This window comes from Muscardinus avellanarius, assembly GCF_963383645.1.
Source record: "Muscardinus avellanarius genome assembly, chromosome: 7".
In the NCBI taxonomy this organism is placed as follows: Eukaryota; Metazoa; Chordata; class Mammalia; order Rodentia; family Gliridae; genus Muscardinus; species Muscardinus avellanarius.
In genome coordinates, this window is record NC_137793.1 from 87,878,667 (window position 1) to 87,897,765 (window position 19,099).

General features: G+C 38.7%; 1 protein-coding gene across 8 annotated transcripts in view; it reads right to left on the minus strand.

The window, feature by feature from the left end:
- Nucleotides 1-19,099, minus strand: part of PPP1R12B (protein phosphatase 1 regulatory subunit 12B) — a gene marked incomplete at both ends in the record, with an annotated part of 232,936 nt that overhangs the window by 83,965 nt on the left and 129,872 nt on the right. For all 8 annotated transcript variants that reach the window (XM_080698454.1, XM_080698453.1, XM_080698449.1 and 5 more), the window contains 4 exons: nucleotides 1,264-1,376; nucleotides 1,465-1,648; nucleotides 4,695-4,886; nucleotides 12,142-12,232. In XM_080698454.1, the coding sequence (XP_080554580.1) occupies nucleotides 1,264-1,376; nucleotides 1,465-1,648; nucleotides 4,695-4,886; nucleotides 12,142-12,232 (580 nt within the window). The remainder of the gene's footprint in view (nucleotides 1-1,263; nucleotides 1,377-1,464; nucleotides 1,649-4,694; nucleotides 4,887-12,141; nucleotides 12,233-19,099) is intronic.

Genomic DNA, 19,099 nt, shown 5'->3' on the forward strand with positions numbered 1-19,099 from the left:
CCCAGTAAAACACACACACACACACACACACACACACACAGCTGATCGCGATGGCATATACTGCAATTCAGGTATTGGGGAGGCTGAGGATCACAGGTTTGAGACCAACTTTAGCTATTTAGTAAGTCCCTGTTTCAAAATAAAAATAAAAAGGACTGGCGGTACATCTCTGAGGTAGAATGCCCCTGGGTTTAATCCCCAGTATGAAAAAAAAAGGGGCCAATAATAAGGTTGAGTAAGAAGAGTATGGAAGAGGAGGGTGCATTAATGTATTGAATCTGTATTTATGGTTAGTTAAGTACTCCTCTTTTCTTATTTAAGAGTCAACATAATCTGTTTTATATTATTTGTCCTTTCTCTTCAAAAGAGTTGAACTTTTCCTGAGTTAAACAAACTTCTGGCCAGGCGTGGTGGCACACGCTTGGGAGGCTGAGACAGGAGGATCACGTAGGTTCAAAGCCAGCCTCGGCTACTTAGTGAGGCTCTCAGCAATTTAGTGAGACCCTGTTTCCAAATAAAGTATAAAATAGGTCTGGAAGTATAGCCTGGAGGTAGAAAGCCTCTGGGTTCCACCACTAGTACCACACACACACACACAAAACAACTTCTGTTAACTTACAGATTTTAAATTTTTCAAACTTCTTATAGCTCTCCTAAAATATTTAGTTAAAATCTCTTAAATGTGGTATTAAGATATTGCTGACTACATGAATTTCAGGGAATATTAGGGAAGACTGCTAAAACCTGCCAAGTCAATTTATATTTTATTTTTGTTTATGTGATAGCTATAAATTTCAAGTGGTTTTTTTTTTTTTTTTTTTTGGGTGGTACTGAGGATTAACCCAGGGGACATTCTACCAGCCCTATTTTTTACTCTTTATTTTGAAACAGGGTCTCACTAAGTTGCAGAGGGCCTCACTAAGTAGGTGAGGCTGGCTGAGAACCTGATTCTCCTGTCTCAGCCTCCCAAGTACTGGTATTACAAGCGTATCACCATGCTTGGCTTAAATTTCAAGTTTCTAGAATTCTTTATTGATTATTTCCAGAGTATCCAACAGGTACTTAGCATTGCGCTAGGTAATGGGCATACAGCAGAAACATACCAAATGAGTCCTACAGCAATTAAGTTTTGCTTTTCTTTTCCTCAGTAATAGCTCTTGTCAATCTGCAAGATTCATGGTACCATGTGGCATTCTTTCTATTAAACTCAACAGAAAAAAATGGCAGCCAAGGGTAAAGGGGTATGCCACAGCACAGACTTACGTCCTTTGTCCAGAAGTTGATGCCTGTGCCTCTTCGCCTTTCCTTGGGCCGCCTCCTCTCCCGGATGGACAACCTATTAGAGGACTGATCATCCAAGTCTGCTTCTTCGCTCTCTGGCCGGGAATAAAGCAAAGTATGGCTATTAAGAATCAGGAGCATGTGCACTGGGGAGTGGCTTCCATCTTTGGAAAGTCTGCATACCATTTTTGTCCATTTCCTTCGCAGTATTTGCAGTAGTCTCTGAACTCTGCGAATCAGGGACTGAAGATCTACTTGTCCGAAGCAGATGGGAACTGGTGTAGAGTGAAGGTCTTGATGTAGAAGGAGACAATGGTGTTGTGGCTTTGTCTGGTTGAGTTGTATACCTCAGGCGAAGATACACTGGCTGGAAATAATCCACAGGATGAGGTGTGAGAGGTCAAGTCCAGCCAAAGGATAGAGATAGCATGTTTATTAAAATGTTTTTTTCAATATTAAGAGACTTATTTTAATAGCTGATGTTCAGTCAATAGTCACTGAGTTGAACTAAAGTTAGCCAGAAAAATTGAGCTTCTGGACTCCTGTTCTGAGAATAACATTATGTTAATAGCAGTCAAATTATTCCTAAAATGACCAAAGGGCATTAGATAGCACTGACTGAGCTAATAGAATTGTTGTTGTTGTTGTTGTTGTTATTATTATTATTATTATTAATTATTATTATTATTTTGTGGTACTGGGGATGGAACCCAAGGGCATTCTACTTTTGAGCTATACCCCCAGCCATATTTTTTATTCTTTTTTTTTGAAACAGGGTCTCACTGAGTTGCAAAGGGCCTCACAAAGTAGCTGAGGCTGTCCACAAACCGTGATCCTCCTGTCTCAGTCTCCCGAAGGCTGGGATTACAAGCGTGAGCCACCACGCCCAGCTAATAAAAATTATTTTTGGTAGGAATAGGAAGAATGATGGCCTTTTTCAAATGGAGTGCTGAAAGGCAAAATTAAACAGAAAAATAAGAAGTTCAAGAGTATGAAGAAATAGAAGGTAGGAACCATCTAAGAACAGAATACAATCAGGCATGGTGGCACATGCCTGTAATCCTAGTACTTGGGAGGCTGAAACAGCAGGAATGCAGGTTCAAAGCCAGCCTCAGCTACTTAGTGAGGCCGTCCACAACTTAGGTGAAACCCTGTTTCAAATAAAAAATAAAAAACAGGGCTAGAAGCATAGCTTGGAGGTAGAATGCCCCTGGGTTCCATCCCCAGTAACATTAAAAAAAAAAAAAGACAGAATACTAGCATTCTACAATATCTGAATACTTTATTAACTTGCTGTAACAAAGCTTACTGAAACATACGTACATGTATGTATGTATGTATGTATGTATGTATGTATGTAGTGCCAGAAATAGAAGCCAGGCCCTGTGCAGGTGTATAAGCACTCTACTACTGAGCTACATCTCTAATCCTCTGAAACTTTTTTATAATTCTCATTTTCCTCCTTGAAATATGTTAAGATAGAATTTGACAATTAGCCTTAACTTGGTTTATTTAAGATGTATAGACAAATTCTTACTGTATATTAAGTTCATACTGTAAACATTGTTCACTTTTTTTTGGGGGGGTGGTAAGACTGTTCACTTTTACATTCAGAAATTATAACCAGGTGTGGTGCTGCACACTTGTAATCCCAGTGCTTGGGGGGCTAAGACAGGAGGATCACTGGTTTGTGGTCAGTCTCAGCAACTTAGCGAGGCCTTCTGCAACTTAGTAAGTCCCTTTTTGGAAATAAGAAAAATAAAATAGGGTGTAGCTCAGAGATAGAATATCCCTGGTTTTAAATCCCCAGTGTCATATACATATACAATTTAGATATTATAAAAACAAGCTGGGTATGATGGTACACATCTGTAATTCAACCTACAAGTGAGGCTGAGGCAGGAGGATCACAAGTTCAAGGCTAGCCTGGGCAACTTAGCAAGTCTGTCTCAAGATAGAATAAAAAGGGCTAGAGATTTAACTCAGTTGAATCTTGTACTTGCCTAGCATGTCCAAGATGGGGGGGGGGGGCTGGGTTCAATCTCTGAGATTATTAAAAAAAAAGGATAACAAAAAATTATAAAGACAGAAGCAATTAAATAAAGTAAGTTTTAGAGTCAGATAGAACTTGTCTCATTCGGTCTTCAGCACTTGTTAGCTGTATGACCTCCTAAGTTATTTAACTTCTCTGAGCCTCAGCTTCCTCATCTGTAAAATAGGGATGATACTATCCCAGGATAGCTAGATGCAGACTAATGTGTGTTAGATGCTTAGAACAATATCTGGTAATGAGTAATGAATAAATATGGTATCCTATAAAGCCAACAAAATCTCATTTCTTGGAGCCATTTAGAGGTAAAGCAAAAAAGAGATTTCATTCTTTTATAACTACAGTGACCAAAAAAAATCTATCAGTGTATATGAGGATACTTTTAAGTGTGAAAAGGAGTGGCAATAATTATACAGAAACAACAGTTGTAACTGGAACTCTCTCAGGTAAACCAGGAGTATGTTTATTCTAAATATACCCTTGTTTCTGTGACTACCAACTCCACTAGAGAAATGAAACATAAATCAGAGTGTCCATCCCAACACTGACTCCCAGGAGCTCTTTGAAAGTTCTTCAGTTTGCAGCAGTTTGGATAAAAACACTTTAGTGGTTATGGGAACAAACTGTGGAGTCACACTGCCTTTGTCCAAATCCTGCTTAACCACTCCTCGGCTGTGTGAAATGTTAGGCAACTTGCTCAACCTGTGTGTCTTGACTTCCTCATAGGTAAAACAGAAATAATAATATCTACCTCAGAGGATTTTTCTGAGGATTAAAAGAATACATAAAAAATGCTTAAAATAGTAGCTGGCATGAATACTTAATAAATGCTTATATTTTTATTTGCAGTACACTATAACCTCTCTTAGAATAGAAAGACATTTATTAAAAAAGCATTAGCTAACTGGGTGTGGTGGGACATACCTATAATCCCAGTACTTGGGAGGCTGAGATAGGAGGAACATAGGTTAAAGGACAGCCTCAGCAAATACTGACATGCTCAGCAACCTAATAAGACCCTGTTTCAAGACAAAAAATTAAAAGAAATGCTGAGGGTGTAGCTTGTAGGTAAACTTCCTCTAGTAACACTAGTAGAGTGTCAACTGCTAGTAACACTTCCCACACACATACACAGGAGTATCAGTTAACTTCTGGGGAGAGGGATGTCACTTTAGAATCGACATCCTCTAAATTCTTTTAGTCACAAAGGTTTGCCAACTAATGACAGCCACATGCAGTGTTTTTCTATGAGTGGTCCACTGCAAGGTTGAACAGCGCTTGAATTATCAGTGAAGAATAGATTCACCAAATTACTCAAATTACTCTGCTTTTCTCATGGTACATGCCAGCAACACGTGCTCACCTCTTCATCCAGACACCTGCTCCAGGACTGCTGGCCCTCCACAGCCTCCTTTGCTGGGACAGCTGAGGGCTCCTGCTTCTCTGGGCTCCCCTCGAGACCTTGAGTGTCTGTAGGCTTCTCGCTAGCCTGCCTCTCTGCCCTTGACCGGCTGAAAGTCCTTTCTGCTTCCTGAAGGTCCGTTAGGGTAACACCCTGGGAAAATATCACAGGATTAGGGCAGTTTCACATTAGCATGGAAGAATTCTTGAGCAGGGAACAGGTAAACTCCCCAAGATCTAGCAGTTATCAAATCCCAAATGAAGCTCCCAGAATACATAATGAGGCCATTTCAAGCAATACATGCCTAAAATAAGTATGTTAGTGTGCAAAGAACCTAGGCCTGAATCTAGGTACATTTCAAATGTAATACTTTAGCTTTCCCAATTTAATCCCCAGAAAATAGGTCAACACTGATGCCTGCCTGTTACAGATGTATTTCTTCCATACCAAATAGTTCTTGGCATCTTTATTTAAATCCTATTCTCCCAGGATCAAACAGTTAACAAAAGAGAATCTCTGAATAGCAGATACTAGAAAAACTTAATTTTACTCAGAGGAAAAAAAAAATAGGCTCAATGAAGTGAAAATTTAGAGCTAGTCGAGAATAACAACAAAACATCTAAAATCCTAGATTGGTTTCTTTTTTCTAACATAACTTCCCAAAAAAACTCTAGGGATCATACAAAGATGTTCCAACAATTAATGTTTCCCCATTAATTTCTGTCTTGAGCAGCAAGCGGGACAGAAGAAAAGCAAATGATAAGTCACATGCAGCAGGGACAAAGGGAGTTAGGAAGAGTGATGGGATTCCAACCAGTGGTTACATGCTAAAGTCCTCAGAGGAAGAGGAACCCTGAAGCTGGAGGGTGTTGACTGGGTACCAAAGCCACAATTACTTTTTTTTTTGGTGGTACAGGGGCATTCTATCTCCAAGCTATACGCCCAGCCCTATTTTTTATTCTTTCTTTTCTTTCTTTCTTTCTTTCTTTCTTTCTTTCTTTCTTTCTTTTTCTTTCTTTCTTTCTTTCTTTTTGCAGTTTTTTTTTATTGGTGCACTGTATTCATACATCATAGTGGGATACAAACTTTTGTAGACATACATGCACACATCGCCCAGTCAGCCCCCACCCGATCCCCACCCCATTCTCTCCCCATCCCTCCCTCCCATGCTTGGCTTAGTGGTTGACATCTAGTATTATAGCAATTTATCCAAAATTAAAAATGATAATCTCACATAACAGTTTCATTTGTCTGATACCAAGCTTTTGATGACTTAAAGATAACATTTCAATATTTTTTTACTTTCTTTCTTACCAGAGAATATTTTTTTTTCTATTTTTTTAGGTGAAACTATCATATATTTATATATTTATTTTTCAGAAAAAAACTCTATCCTAATATGGAATATGGACTCTAGATACCCAAAACGATCTTGAAAAAGAACAAAGCTAGAAGATATATATTTTCTGATTTCAAATCATATAAAGCTACAATAATTGAAACAGTGTAGTACTATTCTAAAGGCAGATATATAAACCATTGGAGTTAAATAAAAGCCTAGAGCTAAATTCTTCCCTATATTGTCAAGTTATTTTTGACAAGGTTTCCACGAACATTTGGTGGTAGAAATAATAATATTTTAACTAAATATTGTTGAAACATAATAATTACATGGAAAAGAATAAAGTTGGACCCTTACCTAATCCCATATACAAATATTAACTCAAAATAGATAAAAGACCTAAATATAAATCTTAAGACTATAAACTTTTAGGAGAAAATCTGGGTCATAAAACCTCACAACACTGAAATTGGCAGTGATTTCTTGGATATGATTTCAATGGCACAGGCAACAGAAGAGTATACAAACTCCCTAAAAAATAAAAAAAAAATATTGTATATCCAAAGACAATGTAAACAGAGTTAACAGTTACTAATAGAATGGGATAAAATATTTCCAAATGCTATATCTGAAGGTATATTAATATTCCAACTAGAAATCCTAAAAATTAACAACAATAAAGGCAAACAATACCATTTAGAGATAGGTAAAAGACTAACATAAGTAATGAATCTCCACAGATAACCAATCTTAGTTGACTGTTGGATGGAAACTCTTGTTTCTCTGGTTCTGGTGTATGTTACCTATGAGTATTTTCTCTAGTGCTGGTTTTGAAGACAAAAATTCCTTCAGTTTCTGTTTGTCATGGAAGCTTCTTATTTCTCCATCTAATTTGATAGAAAGTTTTGTTGGGTAGGAAATTTTTGGCTGGAAGTTGTTTTCTTTCAGAGTTTGGAATATGTTACTCCAAGCCCTTCTGGCTCTCATGACTTGGTTTGGGAAGTCTGGAGTGATTCTAATTGGTTTGCCTCTGAATGTCACTTGGCTCTTTGTTTTTGTTGCCTTTAAGATTCTCTGCTTGGCTTCCACATTGGTCATTTTGACAATTATGTGGCGTGGGGATCCTCTTCTCCGATCCTGTCTAAAGGGAGTTCTATAAGTTTCCTGGATCTGTGTATCAACCTCTTGCTCTATGTTTGGAAAATTTTCTGCTATTACTTCCTTGAAGAGATTGTTGATCCCTTTGATTTCACTTTCTTTTCCCTCCTCTATTCCAATTATTCTTAGGTTAGCTCTCTTAAAATGGGCCCATATTTCTTCAATGTCAGATTCCTGCTGTTGGATATTTTTTTCTAGATTAGAAACTATGCGTTCATTTTTGGAATGATCATCTTCTAAGAGCGAGATTCTGTTCTCCATGTGGTCTAATCGGTTGTTCATGCTTTGAATTGAGGCCTTTACTTCATTAATTGCATCCTTTATCTCTTTTTGGCTCTCTCTGAGTTCTTTTCGAAGCACCTCTATTATTTCTACAGTTATTTTCCTGATTTGATCTTCTAGAAATCTCTGAATTTCTGTTTTATCGGGTTCTGATGTTGTGGGGTTGTGGGCATTCATTGCTCCATTGTTATTCCTCTTTCCCATGATTTCAGAAGTTCGTGCCTTCTCTGGGTTCTTCCCTTGGGTCACTATGACTTCGCTTAAGGTGCTCTGGATCTCGAGTCTGTAGTATCTCAGACCCCACTACTATTTTACTGGGTTGTATCACAGAGTCTCCGATCCAGGGAGTCGATAGAGGCTGCTTTAAACTATGTGTGGTGCCAGGTTGCATGTTCTCCTATGGTGTGATATCTCTGCCACCGCCACTCTCCCACTGGGTCAAGTCCCAGGGAGTACAGTACTGGGATTTCTCCTCTGGGGCCCGCAATTTGACTCACTGTTCTTGAGTTCGCAGATGTAGCTGTACTGGACTCGGTGAATTCACTGCTGCTGCCGCCGGTGGAAATATGGTGCCGCTGTTATGCCCTCGGCCGTGAGGCTGGCGTATTTTTTCTTCTCTGATTTTGATTTCCACTCTGAGTCCCTGCAGCGTGTGCTGAGCTCAGCCACTGGGAGCTTTAGATGCTTCCTGCGCCGAAAGATCCAGCCTGGCTGTTCCGCAGTGGCTCACCTCGGCTTGCTGTAGCCGTCCCATGAACTCGCCGCTGACGCTGGCAGTATGGCGCTGCTGCCGCGTCCTTGGGCGTGAGGCCGGTGTATCTCCTCTGTGGCTCTGAGCTCTGTTCTCAGTCCGCTTTCTCTCTGGAGCCTGGTGATTTTTTTGTTTCTCTGCTGATGGTGTTTTCTGGCTATGAAAGGCGCTGATTTTGTGGTAATGGAGATTGGTTGTTAGCGGGGCTCTTAAGCCCTGCTTTTCTCGGTTGCCAACTTCCCGGAAGTCCTTATTCTTTATTTTGAAACAGGGTCTTGAGTTGCAAAGAGCCTAAGTAGCTGAGGCTGTCCACAAACTGCAATCCTCCTGTCTCAGCCTCCTGAATGCAGGAATTTTAAGTGTACCACCACATCTGGCTTCACAATTACTTAAAAAAAACCTATTAATTCACTTATTCATTCATTCTCTTAATAAAGAATTAAATGAAACTATAAAGGCAAATTAAATGACTTCTGTCAAGAACCTTTGTTTTTGAGGGGGTGGGTACTAGGCCTAGACCCAGGGGCATTTTACCTCCTAGCCCTTTATATTTTGAAACAGGGTGCTGCTAACTTGCTGAGGCTGGCTGTGAATCTGTAATATCCTGTCTCAGCCATTCAAGTACTGGGATTGCAGGCATGTGCCACCACAACTGGCTTAACACTGGGTTTTGAGGACTAAAAAAAGACCATGGGCATTATGGGTAAAGGAAGGCTCTGCAAAGATACTAAAACAGCTGAAAGCAGTGGCTCATACCCATAATTCCAGCACTTGGTAAGTTTATACAGTAGAATTTTAAGTTCCAGGCCAGTGCTTGGTAACTTAGCAAGACCCTGTTTTAAAATAAGAATATAAAACAAGGCTGAGGGTGTAGCTCAGAGGTAGATTGCCCCTGGGTTCAATCCCCAGTACCACAAAAATAAAATAAAACCAAACCAAACATCAGACAAAAACAAAAATACTGAAACAAAGAAAAGTTATGGAATCTAATGGTATGTTGCTTCATAACATTATGGTCACTACTATTAAAAACGAACCAGAAAACAAGTTTTAGAAAGGATGTGGAGAAATTGGAACCTTGTACCTGTGCACTGCTAACAGAAATGCAAAGAGTACAGCCATTATGAGAAATAGTATGGTGGTTCCTTAAAAGACTAAAAATAGAATTACCATATGATCCAGCAAATTCCACTTTTGAGAAAATACAACCACAACTGCCAGTAGGATCTTGAAGATATTTTACACAGTAACTCTCATAGTAGCACTATTCATAACAGCTAAGTATCCAGCAACAGATAAATGGATAAACAAAATGTGGCATATACTTCTAATAAAATGTTATTCAGCCTCAAAAAGAAGAAAATTCTGATATATGCTATGGTATTGCTAAACTTTGAAGACACGCCAAATAAAATAAGCCAGACACAAAAGGACAAATACCATATAACTACACTTGACGTGAAGTTCCTAAAGTGGTTAAACTCTTAGAGGAAGAAAGTAGAATGGTGGTTACCAGGAAAAAACGGGAAGTAATTATTTGATGATTATGAGTTTGTTGAAGAAAGTTGTAGAGATGAATGGTAGTGACAGCTACACAACATGAATGATTAATAATACTAAACTGTATACTTTAAAAATGGTTAAGTTGGTAAATTTTATTTTATGTATATTTAACATAATAAAACATAACCGAAAATATGCATATATATATAGTCAGTCTTGGTCATCATGGAAGATAAATTCTAATCAGGGAAACAATCATCAAGTCAAAACAAAGAAAGAATCCTTGACCCCCAACTTTGGGAGGGCGAGGGAAGACAAGGATCTGTTCACTGCTAAGTACATTTTCTTTTCTCAGTCATCATCTTTCCTACTGGACTTCTACAGCGTTTGAAACTGGTGACCCTCTCCTTCCGGCTGAACACTAGTTTTTCATTTATTTCCACTATCTTCTGGTTTCCCTCAGGTTCTCTGGCTGCTCCTTTTCATTTTGCTTCATGGGATCTTTCTCTGCTTCCAAGTAGCTCTAATCCATGGCCTTCTCTCCATTTTCACTGCCATTACAGCCTGGGTTCATACCTGAATCATTCTCAGCCTGGACTACTACTGACAACTTCCAAGCAAGTCTTGAGGTGTCCGGGTTGGCAAACATACTCTGCTTACCACTTTTGTTGGTTCTCTGTGCTGTGATTTTTGCAAAATACATTGTAGACTATGTCACAGTCTTCTTTAAACTGTTTCTAGGGTTCCTTTAATGGATTCACTCCTCCCTCCACCCATAATGCCTTTACTAAAATATAATCCACATCATAAAATTCATCTTTTTTTCCCTTAAAAAATTTTCCTTTTGTAATACTAGGGATTGAACACAGGGCCTCATGCATGTTAGGCAAGCACTCCACTCTGCCATTGTGCTACATCCCCAGCCCAAATCTATCCTTTTAGAGTGCATAATTCCATGGATTTCAGTATATTTAGAGTTGTACAATTATCACTACAATCTAATTTCTGAACATTTTCATCACCCCGAAAAGAAACCCCATAATCACTGGTAGTCCCACTGCTTCTCCCTCGAGCCCCTGGCTCTAATCTATTTTCTCTCTCTCTCTGGATTTGCAATTTTGGACATAACATATCCTGTAACATTTGAGTCTTTTGTGTCTGGCCTCTTTCACTTAGCATGATGTTTTCTCAAGGTTTATCTATGTTGTAGCATTTGAAGTACTTCATTACTTCTTCATGCAAAATAATATTCTGTTGTATGGATATACTATTTTTTTATTCATTAATAAATGGGTATTTGGGTTATTTCTACTTTTTGGCTACTATGAATAATGTTGTTATAAATACCAATATATAATTTTTATAAGGACATATGTTTACATTTCTCTTATATATATACATTTAAGGGTAGAACTACTGGGTAAAATGCAAACTCTATGTTTAACTTTTTTTTTTTTTTTTGTGGGTCTGGGGTTGGAACCCAGGGGCATTCTACCTCCGAGCTACAGCCCCTGCCCTATTTTTTATTCTTTAAAATGAGTCCCTATTTGCTGACTTTACAGGTCATCAAACCTGTAATCCTGTCTCAGCCTTCCAAGTAGTGGGATTACAAGGGTATCCTACCATGACTGGCTTATTAAGGTATAGTGATCATATAAACTTATAGATTTCACTGTGACATTTTCACACATGTATATATCATGCACATTCTTCCCTTCTATGGGGTAAATAATTTTTTTCTTTACTGGGGATGGAACCCAGGGGCATTCTATCTCCGAGCTACATCCCCAGTCCTATTTTTCATTCTTTATTTTGAAACAGGGTATCATTGAGTTGCAAAGGGCCCCACTAAGTAGCTCAGGCTGTCTGCTAACTACGATCCTCCTGTCTCAGCCTCCCAAAAGCTGGGATTACAAGCGTGTGCCACCACGCGTGGCTTAGTACAGGAATTCTCAATACCCTTAAGTGTAACATTCTTATGCACAAGCATATGTCCGGCTTTGAGTCTGGAGAAAGAGATAGGGAGAGTAGATATAGATATAAATTCACTTGAATCAATGTAGTATAAGATTTAACACAATGAAAATTTTTAGTACAGTAGCTGGAATAGAGTATTCATTTTAGGGTTTTGTTTTTTTTTTTTTGTGGTACTGGGGGTCCCTGGAAGCCCTTCTACCTCCACACTACACTCCCAGACCTATTTTATACTTTTCAAAATTTGGAAACAGGGTCTCTTAAGCCAGTGCAGCTGGCTTCGAACCTGCATGATCCTCCTGTCTCTGCCTTCCAAGTGCAGGGATTACATTTTAGTTTTAAAAAATGTTCCTCCAATGGAAAGGTAGCAAGACAAAGGACATTTAAAAATCACTCACTTGAGTAGACCTTCTTGTCTGTCGAGCTTGTCGGGAGCGTGCTTTCCGTAAAGACTCTGCCTCTTCATCTCGCACAGGAGTCAGATAGGACCTGCAGAGATAGAAAAGGAATAGCAGAAGTAAGACTGTGCTGTGTACAACCTGTGTACTGCTTCTGAAGGGTTCCTTCCTTCTTTTTTTTTTTTTTTTTTTTGGTGCCGGGATTGAACCGTGGGGTATCCTGCCTTCGAGCTACACTCCCAGTCCATTTTTTTTTTTTAAAAAACAAGGTCTTGCTAAGTTACTGAGAGCCTCAATAAGTTGCTGAGGCTGGCTTAGATCCTATGATCCTCTTATCTCAGCTTCCCAAACACTATAATTATAAGCATGTAAAAAGGGTTTCTATACTCTCAAAATGAACTGAGAAAAACTTAAAATAACAAGAATGCTATCTGCCATCAGTAAGAATGACCAAATTCAAGACATCCATATTCTCTGTTCCTGCCTTCAGAGAGAATGCTTTCAGCATTTTACCATTAGTGTGATGTCTTTTATATCCATCAAATTTAAATAATTTCCTTCCATCACATGTCCCCCCACAATATTATCATTTTTCTCTTTTTTCTGCTAACATGGTAAGTCACACTGAATAACTTTTACTCTAAAAATGGTTTTACATATAATTTGTTCAAATTGACACCGTAATTATACATATTTATGGGCTATACTGTGGCATTTCAATAAATACAATATTTAATGATCAGATCAGGGCAATTGGTATATCTGTCACCTCTGGCACATTTCAAATACATTGGGACAATTAAAATCCTCTCCAATGCCCATTTTGAAACACTGAATAGGTTTTGAATTGTAATACAATGTTGATTTTGTTTTTGTTTTCTTTTTTTTGGGTGGTACTGGGGTTTCTAGAAATCCTTCTACCTCTGGCTACACTCCCAGACCTAATATATATATATATATATTGGTGGTACTGGGGTTCCTGGAAGCTCTTCTACCTCCGGGCTATACTCCCAGACCTATTTTTGTATTTTTGAAACAGGGTCTCTTACGCCAGTGGAGCTGGCTTCGAACCTGCGTTATCCTCCTGTCTCCATCTCCGAAGCGCGTGGATTACAAGCGTTTGCCACCATGCCGACCTGTTTTAAATTTTTTTATTTGGAAACAGGGTCTCTTAAGCTAGCGAGACTGGCTTTGAACTTGTGCGATCCTCCTGTCTCCATCTCTCAAGCGTGGGGATTACAAGTGTGGGCTACCACGCCCAGCCTAATTTTTTTTTTTATAAGCTCACCTTGGTCAAGAGATTTGACTTACTGGATTAACTGATTGATTTCAGTGCCAAGAATCTATTCTAGAGCCTTGAGCATACTAGGCAAACATTCTACTGTTAAGTTATATCCCAGCCTAAGTTATAACATTATTTAAAATGTAGATTTACATTTTTTGTGGTACTGGGAGTGAAACCCAGGGGTTTTCTACATCTGGGCTATATACCCAGACCTATTTTTTATATTTTATTTGGAAATAGGGTCTCAGTTGCTGAGAGCCTCACTAAGTAGCTGAGGCTGGCTTTGAATCTTTATGACCCTCCTGTCTCTGCCTCCCAAGCGCTGGGATTACAAGCATGGGCCACCACACCCGACTAGATTTACTTTTTTTTTTTTTTTTTTTCGGGTCTAGGGATGAAACCCAGGGGTATTCGACCTCCGAACTACACCCCTTGCCCTATTTTTTATTCTTTATTTTGAAACCGGGTCTCACTGAGTTGCAGAGGGCCTCACTAAGTAGCTGAGGCTGTCTGAGAACCGCAATCCTCTCGTCTCAGCCTCCTGAATGCTGGGATTACAAGCGTGCACCATCACGCCTGGCTTTAGATTTACTTTTTATAAAGACTATTATTTAGTTTAGAATTTCTATATCCATGTTCATGAAAAAAAATAGCCTATGATTTTCTCTTCTTGAAATATAATGACCAGCTTTGTGAACTAAGGTTATATAAACTGAGAAGTATTCTTTACTTGTCTATTTTCTGTAAGAATCTATGTAAGATACAGGTTATTTCCTCTTTAAACAATTGAAGCAATAAGTGCCATCTAAGTTTATAGTGTTTTTTTGTAGGAAAGTTTTAAATAAAAGGTTCAAGCTCTTTGAAGATTTAAGCTTATTTATATTTTCTGTTTTGGTATTTTTAAAGGAATTTTCCATTTTACCTCTATTTTCACATTGATAAGCATAAAATTATTCATACCTTCTTTATACTTTGTTTTCTATAGTGATAGTTCTCAAGTTTATTTGGTCTCAATAACTGTGTATGTGTGTTACTGGAGATTGAACCCAGGGGCATTCTACCTCCAAGCTACACCCCAGCTCTATTTTTTTTTTTTTTTTTTTTGGTGGTACTGGGGGTGGAACCCAGAGGCTTTCTACCTCTGGGCTATACTCCCAGACCTTTTTTATATTGTATTTGGAAACAGGGTCTCACTAAGTTGCTGAAAGCCTCACTAAGTAGCTGAGGCTGGCTTCGAACCCATGCGATCCTCCTGTCTTAGCCTCCCAAGCTCAGAAATTACAAGCGTGTACCACCACGACCGGCTCCAGCTCTATTTTTTAATTTTTATTTTGAAACAGATCTCACTAGATGACGAGAGTCTCACTATTTACTGAGGCTATCCTTGAACCTGCACTTCTTCTGTCTCAGCCTCCCAAGTACTAGAATTACAAACATGCACTACCATGACTGGCTTAACTTTTCATACTTTTAAAAATTAATGAGGATTTCAAGATCTTTTGTTTATGTGGGTGATATACCTAGCTTATTAAATTTTAAATCAATAAGTTAAAATGCATTTATTAATTCACTTAAAAATAGTAGCCCTAGAGCTAGGTGTGGTGGTGCACACCTATAATCCCAGTACTTGAAAAGGCTGAGACAGGATTGCAGCTTTGAGGATAGCCTCAGCAAGTAGTGAGCCACTCATCAACCTAGCAAAAACTATTTTAAAATAAAAATAAAATAGGGCTGACAGTATAGCTTGGAGGTAGAATGTGTCTGGGTTCAATCCCTAGTATCCTTCCCCAAAATATGTTAATACCAATATTTTTAAGTAAAAAAGACTATATTTTCCAAAACAAAGAAGTTTAGTGAAGAGTCATATTAGCTGAATGTGGTGGCACACACCTGTACCTGTACTCCCAGTACTTGGGAGGTAGAGACAGGAGGATCACAGGTTTGAAGCCAGCCTCAGCAATTTAGTGAGCTCCCTTTGCAACTTAGCAAGATTCTGTTTCAAAATAAAAATAAAATAGGGCTGTGGATGTTAGCTTAGAGTTAGAAAGCCCAAGGGTCTTGTGCATATTAGGGAAACACTCTATCACTGAGCTCTGAGCTACATTCCCAGCCTTTTCTTTATTTTAAAATGGAGTCCTGCTAGATTGTTCAGATGTCTTCAAAATTGTGATCCTCCTACCTCAGTGTTTGTTTTTATAAATTTCCTTTAATGTTGGCTTAGTAGGAGACAGCTGGAGCTAGGTGAGGTGTTACACTCCTGTAATACCAGTACTTGGGAGGTTAAAACAGAAAGATTGCAGGTTCATGGCCAGTCCCAGCAATTTAGCAAGACTCTCAGCAACTTTAGTGAGACCATGTTTCAAAATAAAAATAAAAAGGACTGTGGATGAAGCTCGGAAGTAGAATGCCCCTAATACCGGGGGAAAAAAAGATCTGGATTCTCATATTTGCTTTACAATCACAATATGTTTTAGTTGAATATATCAGTGCATCAAGTTATATATTTCTTTCCAATATTGACATATTTCATTATACAATTAAAAATACATTTTTTACTATCACCTTTAATCTTAGAACAGTCTAAATATTAGAAAGTTGTTAATATCATTTAAAGCAACAAATACAGACTTCCTAAAATTTTAATTTCTGTTAGGAAGTTTAAATTTTATACTTGGCAAAAAATAGTTGATGAGCTGAGTTAGTTCATTTTCAAGAAAATGTTTATCAAATACCCACATCTGAATAATCACTGTTGTGACCATCAGTCACTGTAAAATAGTGTTCAATGAAAAAGTTAGTTCCTCTCTTCTGCTGGAACTCCAGTGGCTTACCTAGTTAGGCCTTCTAGGCAATACTATGTCTTTCTGTATCTTCCATCCTTTTAAGCTCTCTAATTTTCATCCTGGTGTTTTCTACTGTCCACTCTAATCTTCTCTTCAGCTCATAGATTCTCAAATTCATTGGCTTAACACCCCCTTTTAAAAGCTCCCTTTAAAAACATTACTCAGTGCCCTCCTGGGCACTTCTACCATCTCTTATTTTTATTCAGTGCTACTGCTGCTTCCTGCCCTCAACAGTCTCCTGGGTGGGAGAATGCCATCACTGACTTTGGCAATCTATGCAGCTGTTCTGCAGCAACACCAATTGATTTCTTAATTTCAGTTGTTTTTCAGCTCTAGAATTTCAACTTTTTAAAAATAGATCACAATTCTCTGGCAGAATCCTCCATCTTACATTTTCTTGAACATATTAAGCACAATTATTTTAAAAGCCATGTCTGATAATATTAATATCTGGATCTAGTTCTGTCATCTATTTTTTTCTTTTGGCTAATTGGTTCCATTTCTTAGTATGTCAAGTAATTTTTAAATTAATGTCAGCCATATTAATTGAAAAACTGTAACTTGAAGGTCTGGAAGATGTCATCCTTCACAGGGGATGCTCTTTTCCTCTGGTAGTTAGGCTAAGAAAGTGGTGCTCAAACTTCCACTTGCAAAGGAATCACTTGGAGGGTTTATGAAATACAAACCCTTTCAATGTGGATTAGTAAATCGGACAAGAGACCTCCTTTAAAATATCCTTCTCCTCTCAGTGAACTAAAAAAAAGTACTAAAACTTTCAAAGTCATAGTCTGGATATTGGAATAGGTGACCACACTGAAGATTAATTTCCCACTAAGTTGTGTCTGGGTTACTAGCCAAACTAGTCACATCATTTCTACCTGCAAATATATACTATACTATCATATATACTATCAGGATTGTAGTTAATTCTTGACTGGTGTCTTTGCATATTGGATAGAAGCCACAATAAAACAAAGAACTTCAAACTCCCATCCCATTGCTTACTCTAGAGAGTTTTACGGAATGCGCTAAGTAACAAGAAGCATGGTAGCTAAGATCAAGGTGGCTTTACCTGGCTTAGATTCTCCTGGATTCTTAATAATTTATATTCACAAATGTTTTTCATGGAAAAAATCAGAAAACAAAAACCACTTGAAATTCCAACACATTAAGATAACTTCATTTTTATTTTACTCTGTATTTTATGTGTTCATATATATATATGTGTGTGTGTGTGTGTGTGTGTGTGTGTGTGTGTATAATTGTATTAGATATATTGTGTTTTAAAAATATCCCATACTATTTTGTAATCTGTGTCAATATGTGGGGTTTTATTATTTTATTTTGTGGTGCTGGGGATGGAACTTAGGAGCTTTCTACCTCTGGGATATACTCCCAGACCTATTTTATATTTTATTTGGAAACAGGGTCTCACTAAATTGCTGAAAGCCTCACTAAGTAGCTAAGGCTGGCTTCGAACTTTTGAGATCCTCCTATCTCAGCCTCCTTAGTACTGGGATTACAAGCATGAGCCACCATGCCCAGCTTGAGTTATAAATATTTTTAAGGAAGAAACATGTTCATTCATTTCCCTTTATCTCAGTAAGTTATTTCAAGGCTCACAGAAGTCACATGCCTAATTGAAGACTGCCTGAAAGACATACTACGTTTTCAATAGAGCCTAGATCCTTCTTCTTCTAAAACCTAAACTAGGGAATCAATAAACTATAGTCCTTGAGTCAAATATGCTGTTACATTCTTATAAATGAAGTTTTATTAGAGCTAGACCAGAGTTTAACGAATTGGAGATGACACAGTTTGCAAAGGCTAAAATATTCATTATTTAGCCTTTTACAAAAAAAGAGAGATTACCACAAAATCAGCGCCTTTCATAGCCAGAAAACACCATCACCAGGGAAACAAAAAAATCACCAGGCTCCAGAGAGAAAGCGGACTGAGAACAGAGCTCAGAGCCACAGAGGAGATAACCAGCCTCACGCCCGAGGACGTGGCAGCAGTGCCATACTGCCGGCGGCAGCGGCAAATTCACTGACGGCTACAGCAAGCCGAGGTGAGCCGCTGCGGAACAGCCAGGCGGGATTTCTCGCTGCAGGTAAAATCTAAAGCTCCCAGTGGCTGAGCTCAGCACACGCCGCAGGGATTCAGAGTGGAAAACAAAACCAAGAAGAAATACGCCAGCTTCACGGCCAAGGGCGTGGCAGCGGTGCCATATTGCCACCGGCGGCAGCAGCAGAGAATTCACCGAATCCAGTACAGCTACATCTGCGTACTCAAGAACAGTGAGTCAAATTGCGGGCCACAGAGGAGAAATCCCAGTACTGTACTCCCTGGGACTTGACCCAGTGGGGGAGGGGTGGTGGCAGAGATATCACACCATAGGAGAACGTGCAACCTGGCACCCCCCACAGTCTAAAGCAGCCTCTATCGACTCTCTGGGTCGGAGACTCTGTGATACAACCCAGTAAAGGAGTAGTGGGGTCTGAGATACTACAGACTCGAGATCCAGAACACCTTAAGTGAAGTCATAGTGACCCAAGGGAAGAACCCAGAGAAGGCACAAACTTCCGAAATCATGGGAAAGAGGAATAACACTGGAGCAATGAATGTCCACAACCCCACAACATCAGAACCCGATAAAACTGAAAATCAGAGATTTCTAGAAGATCAAATCAGGAAAATAACTGTAGAAATAATAGAGGTGCTTCGAAAAGAACTGAGAGAGAGCCAAAAAGAGATAAAGGATGCAATTAATGAAGTAAAGGCCTCAATTCAAAGCACAAACAACCGATTAGAACACATGGAGAACAGA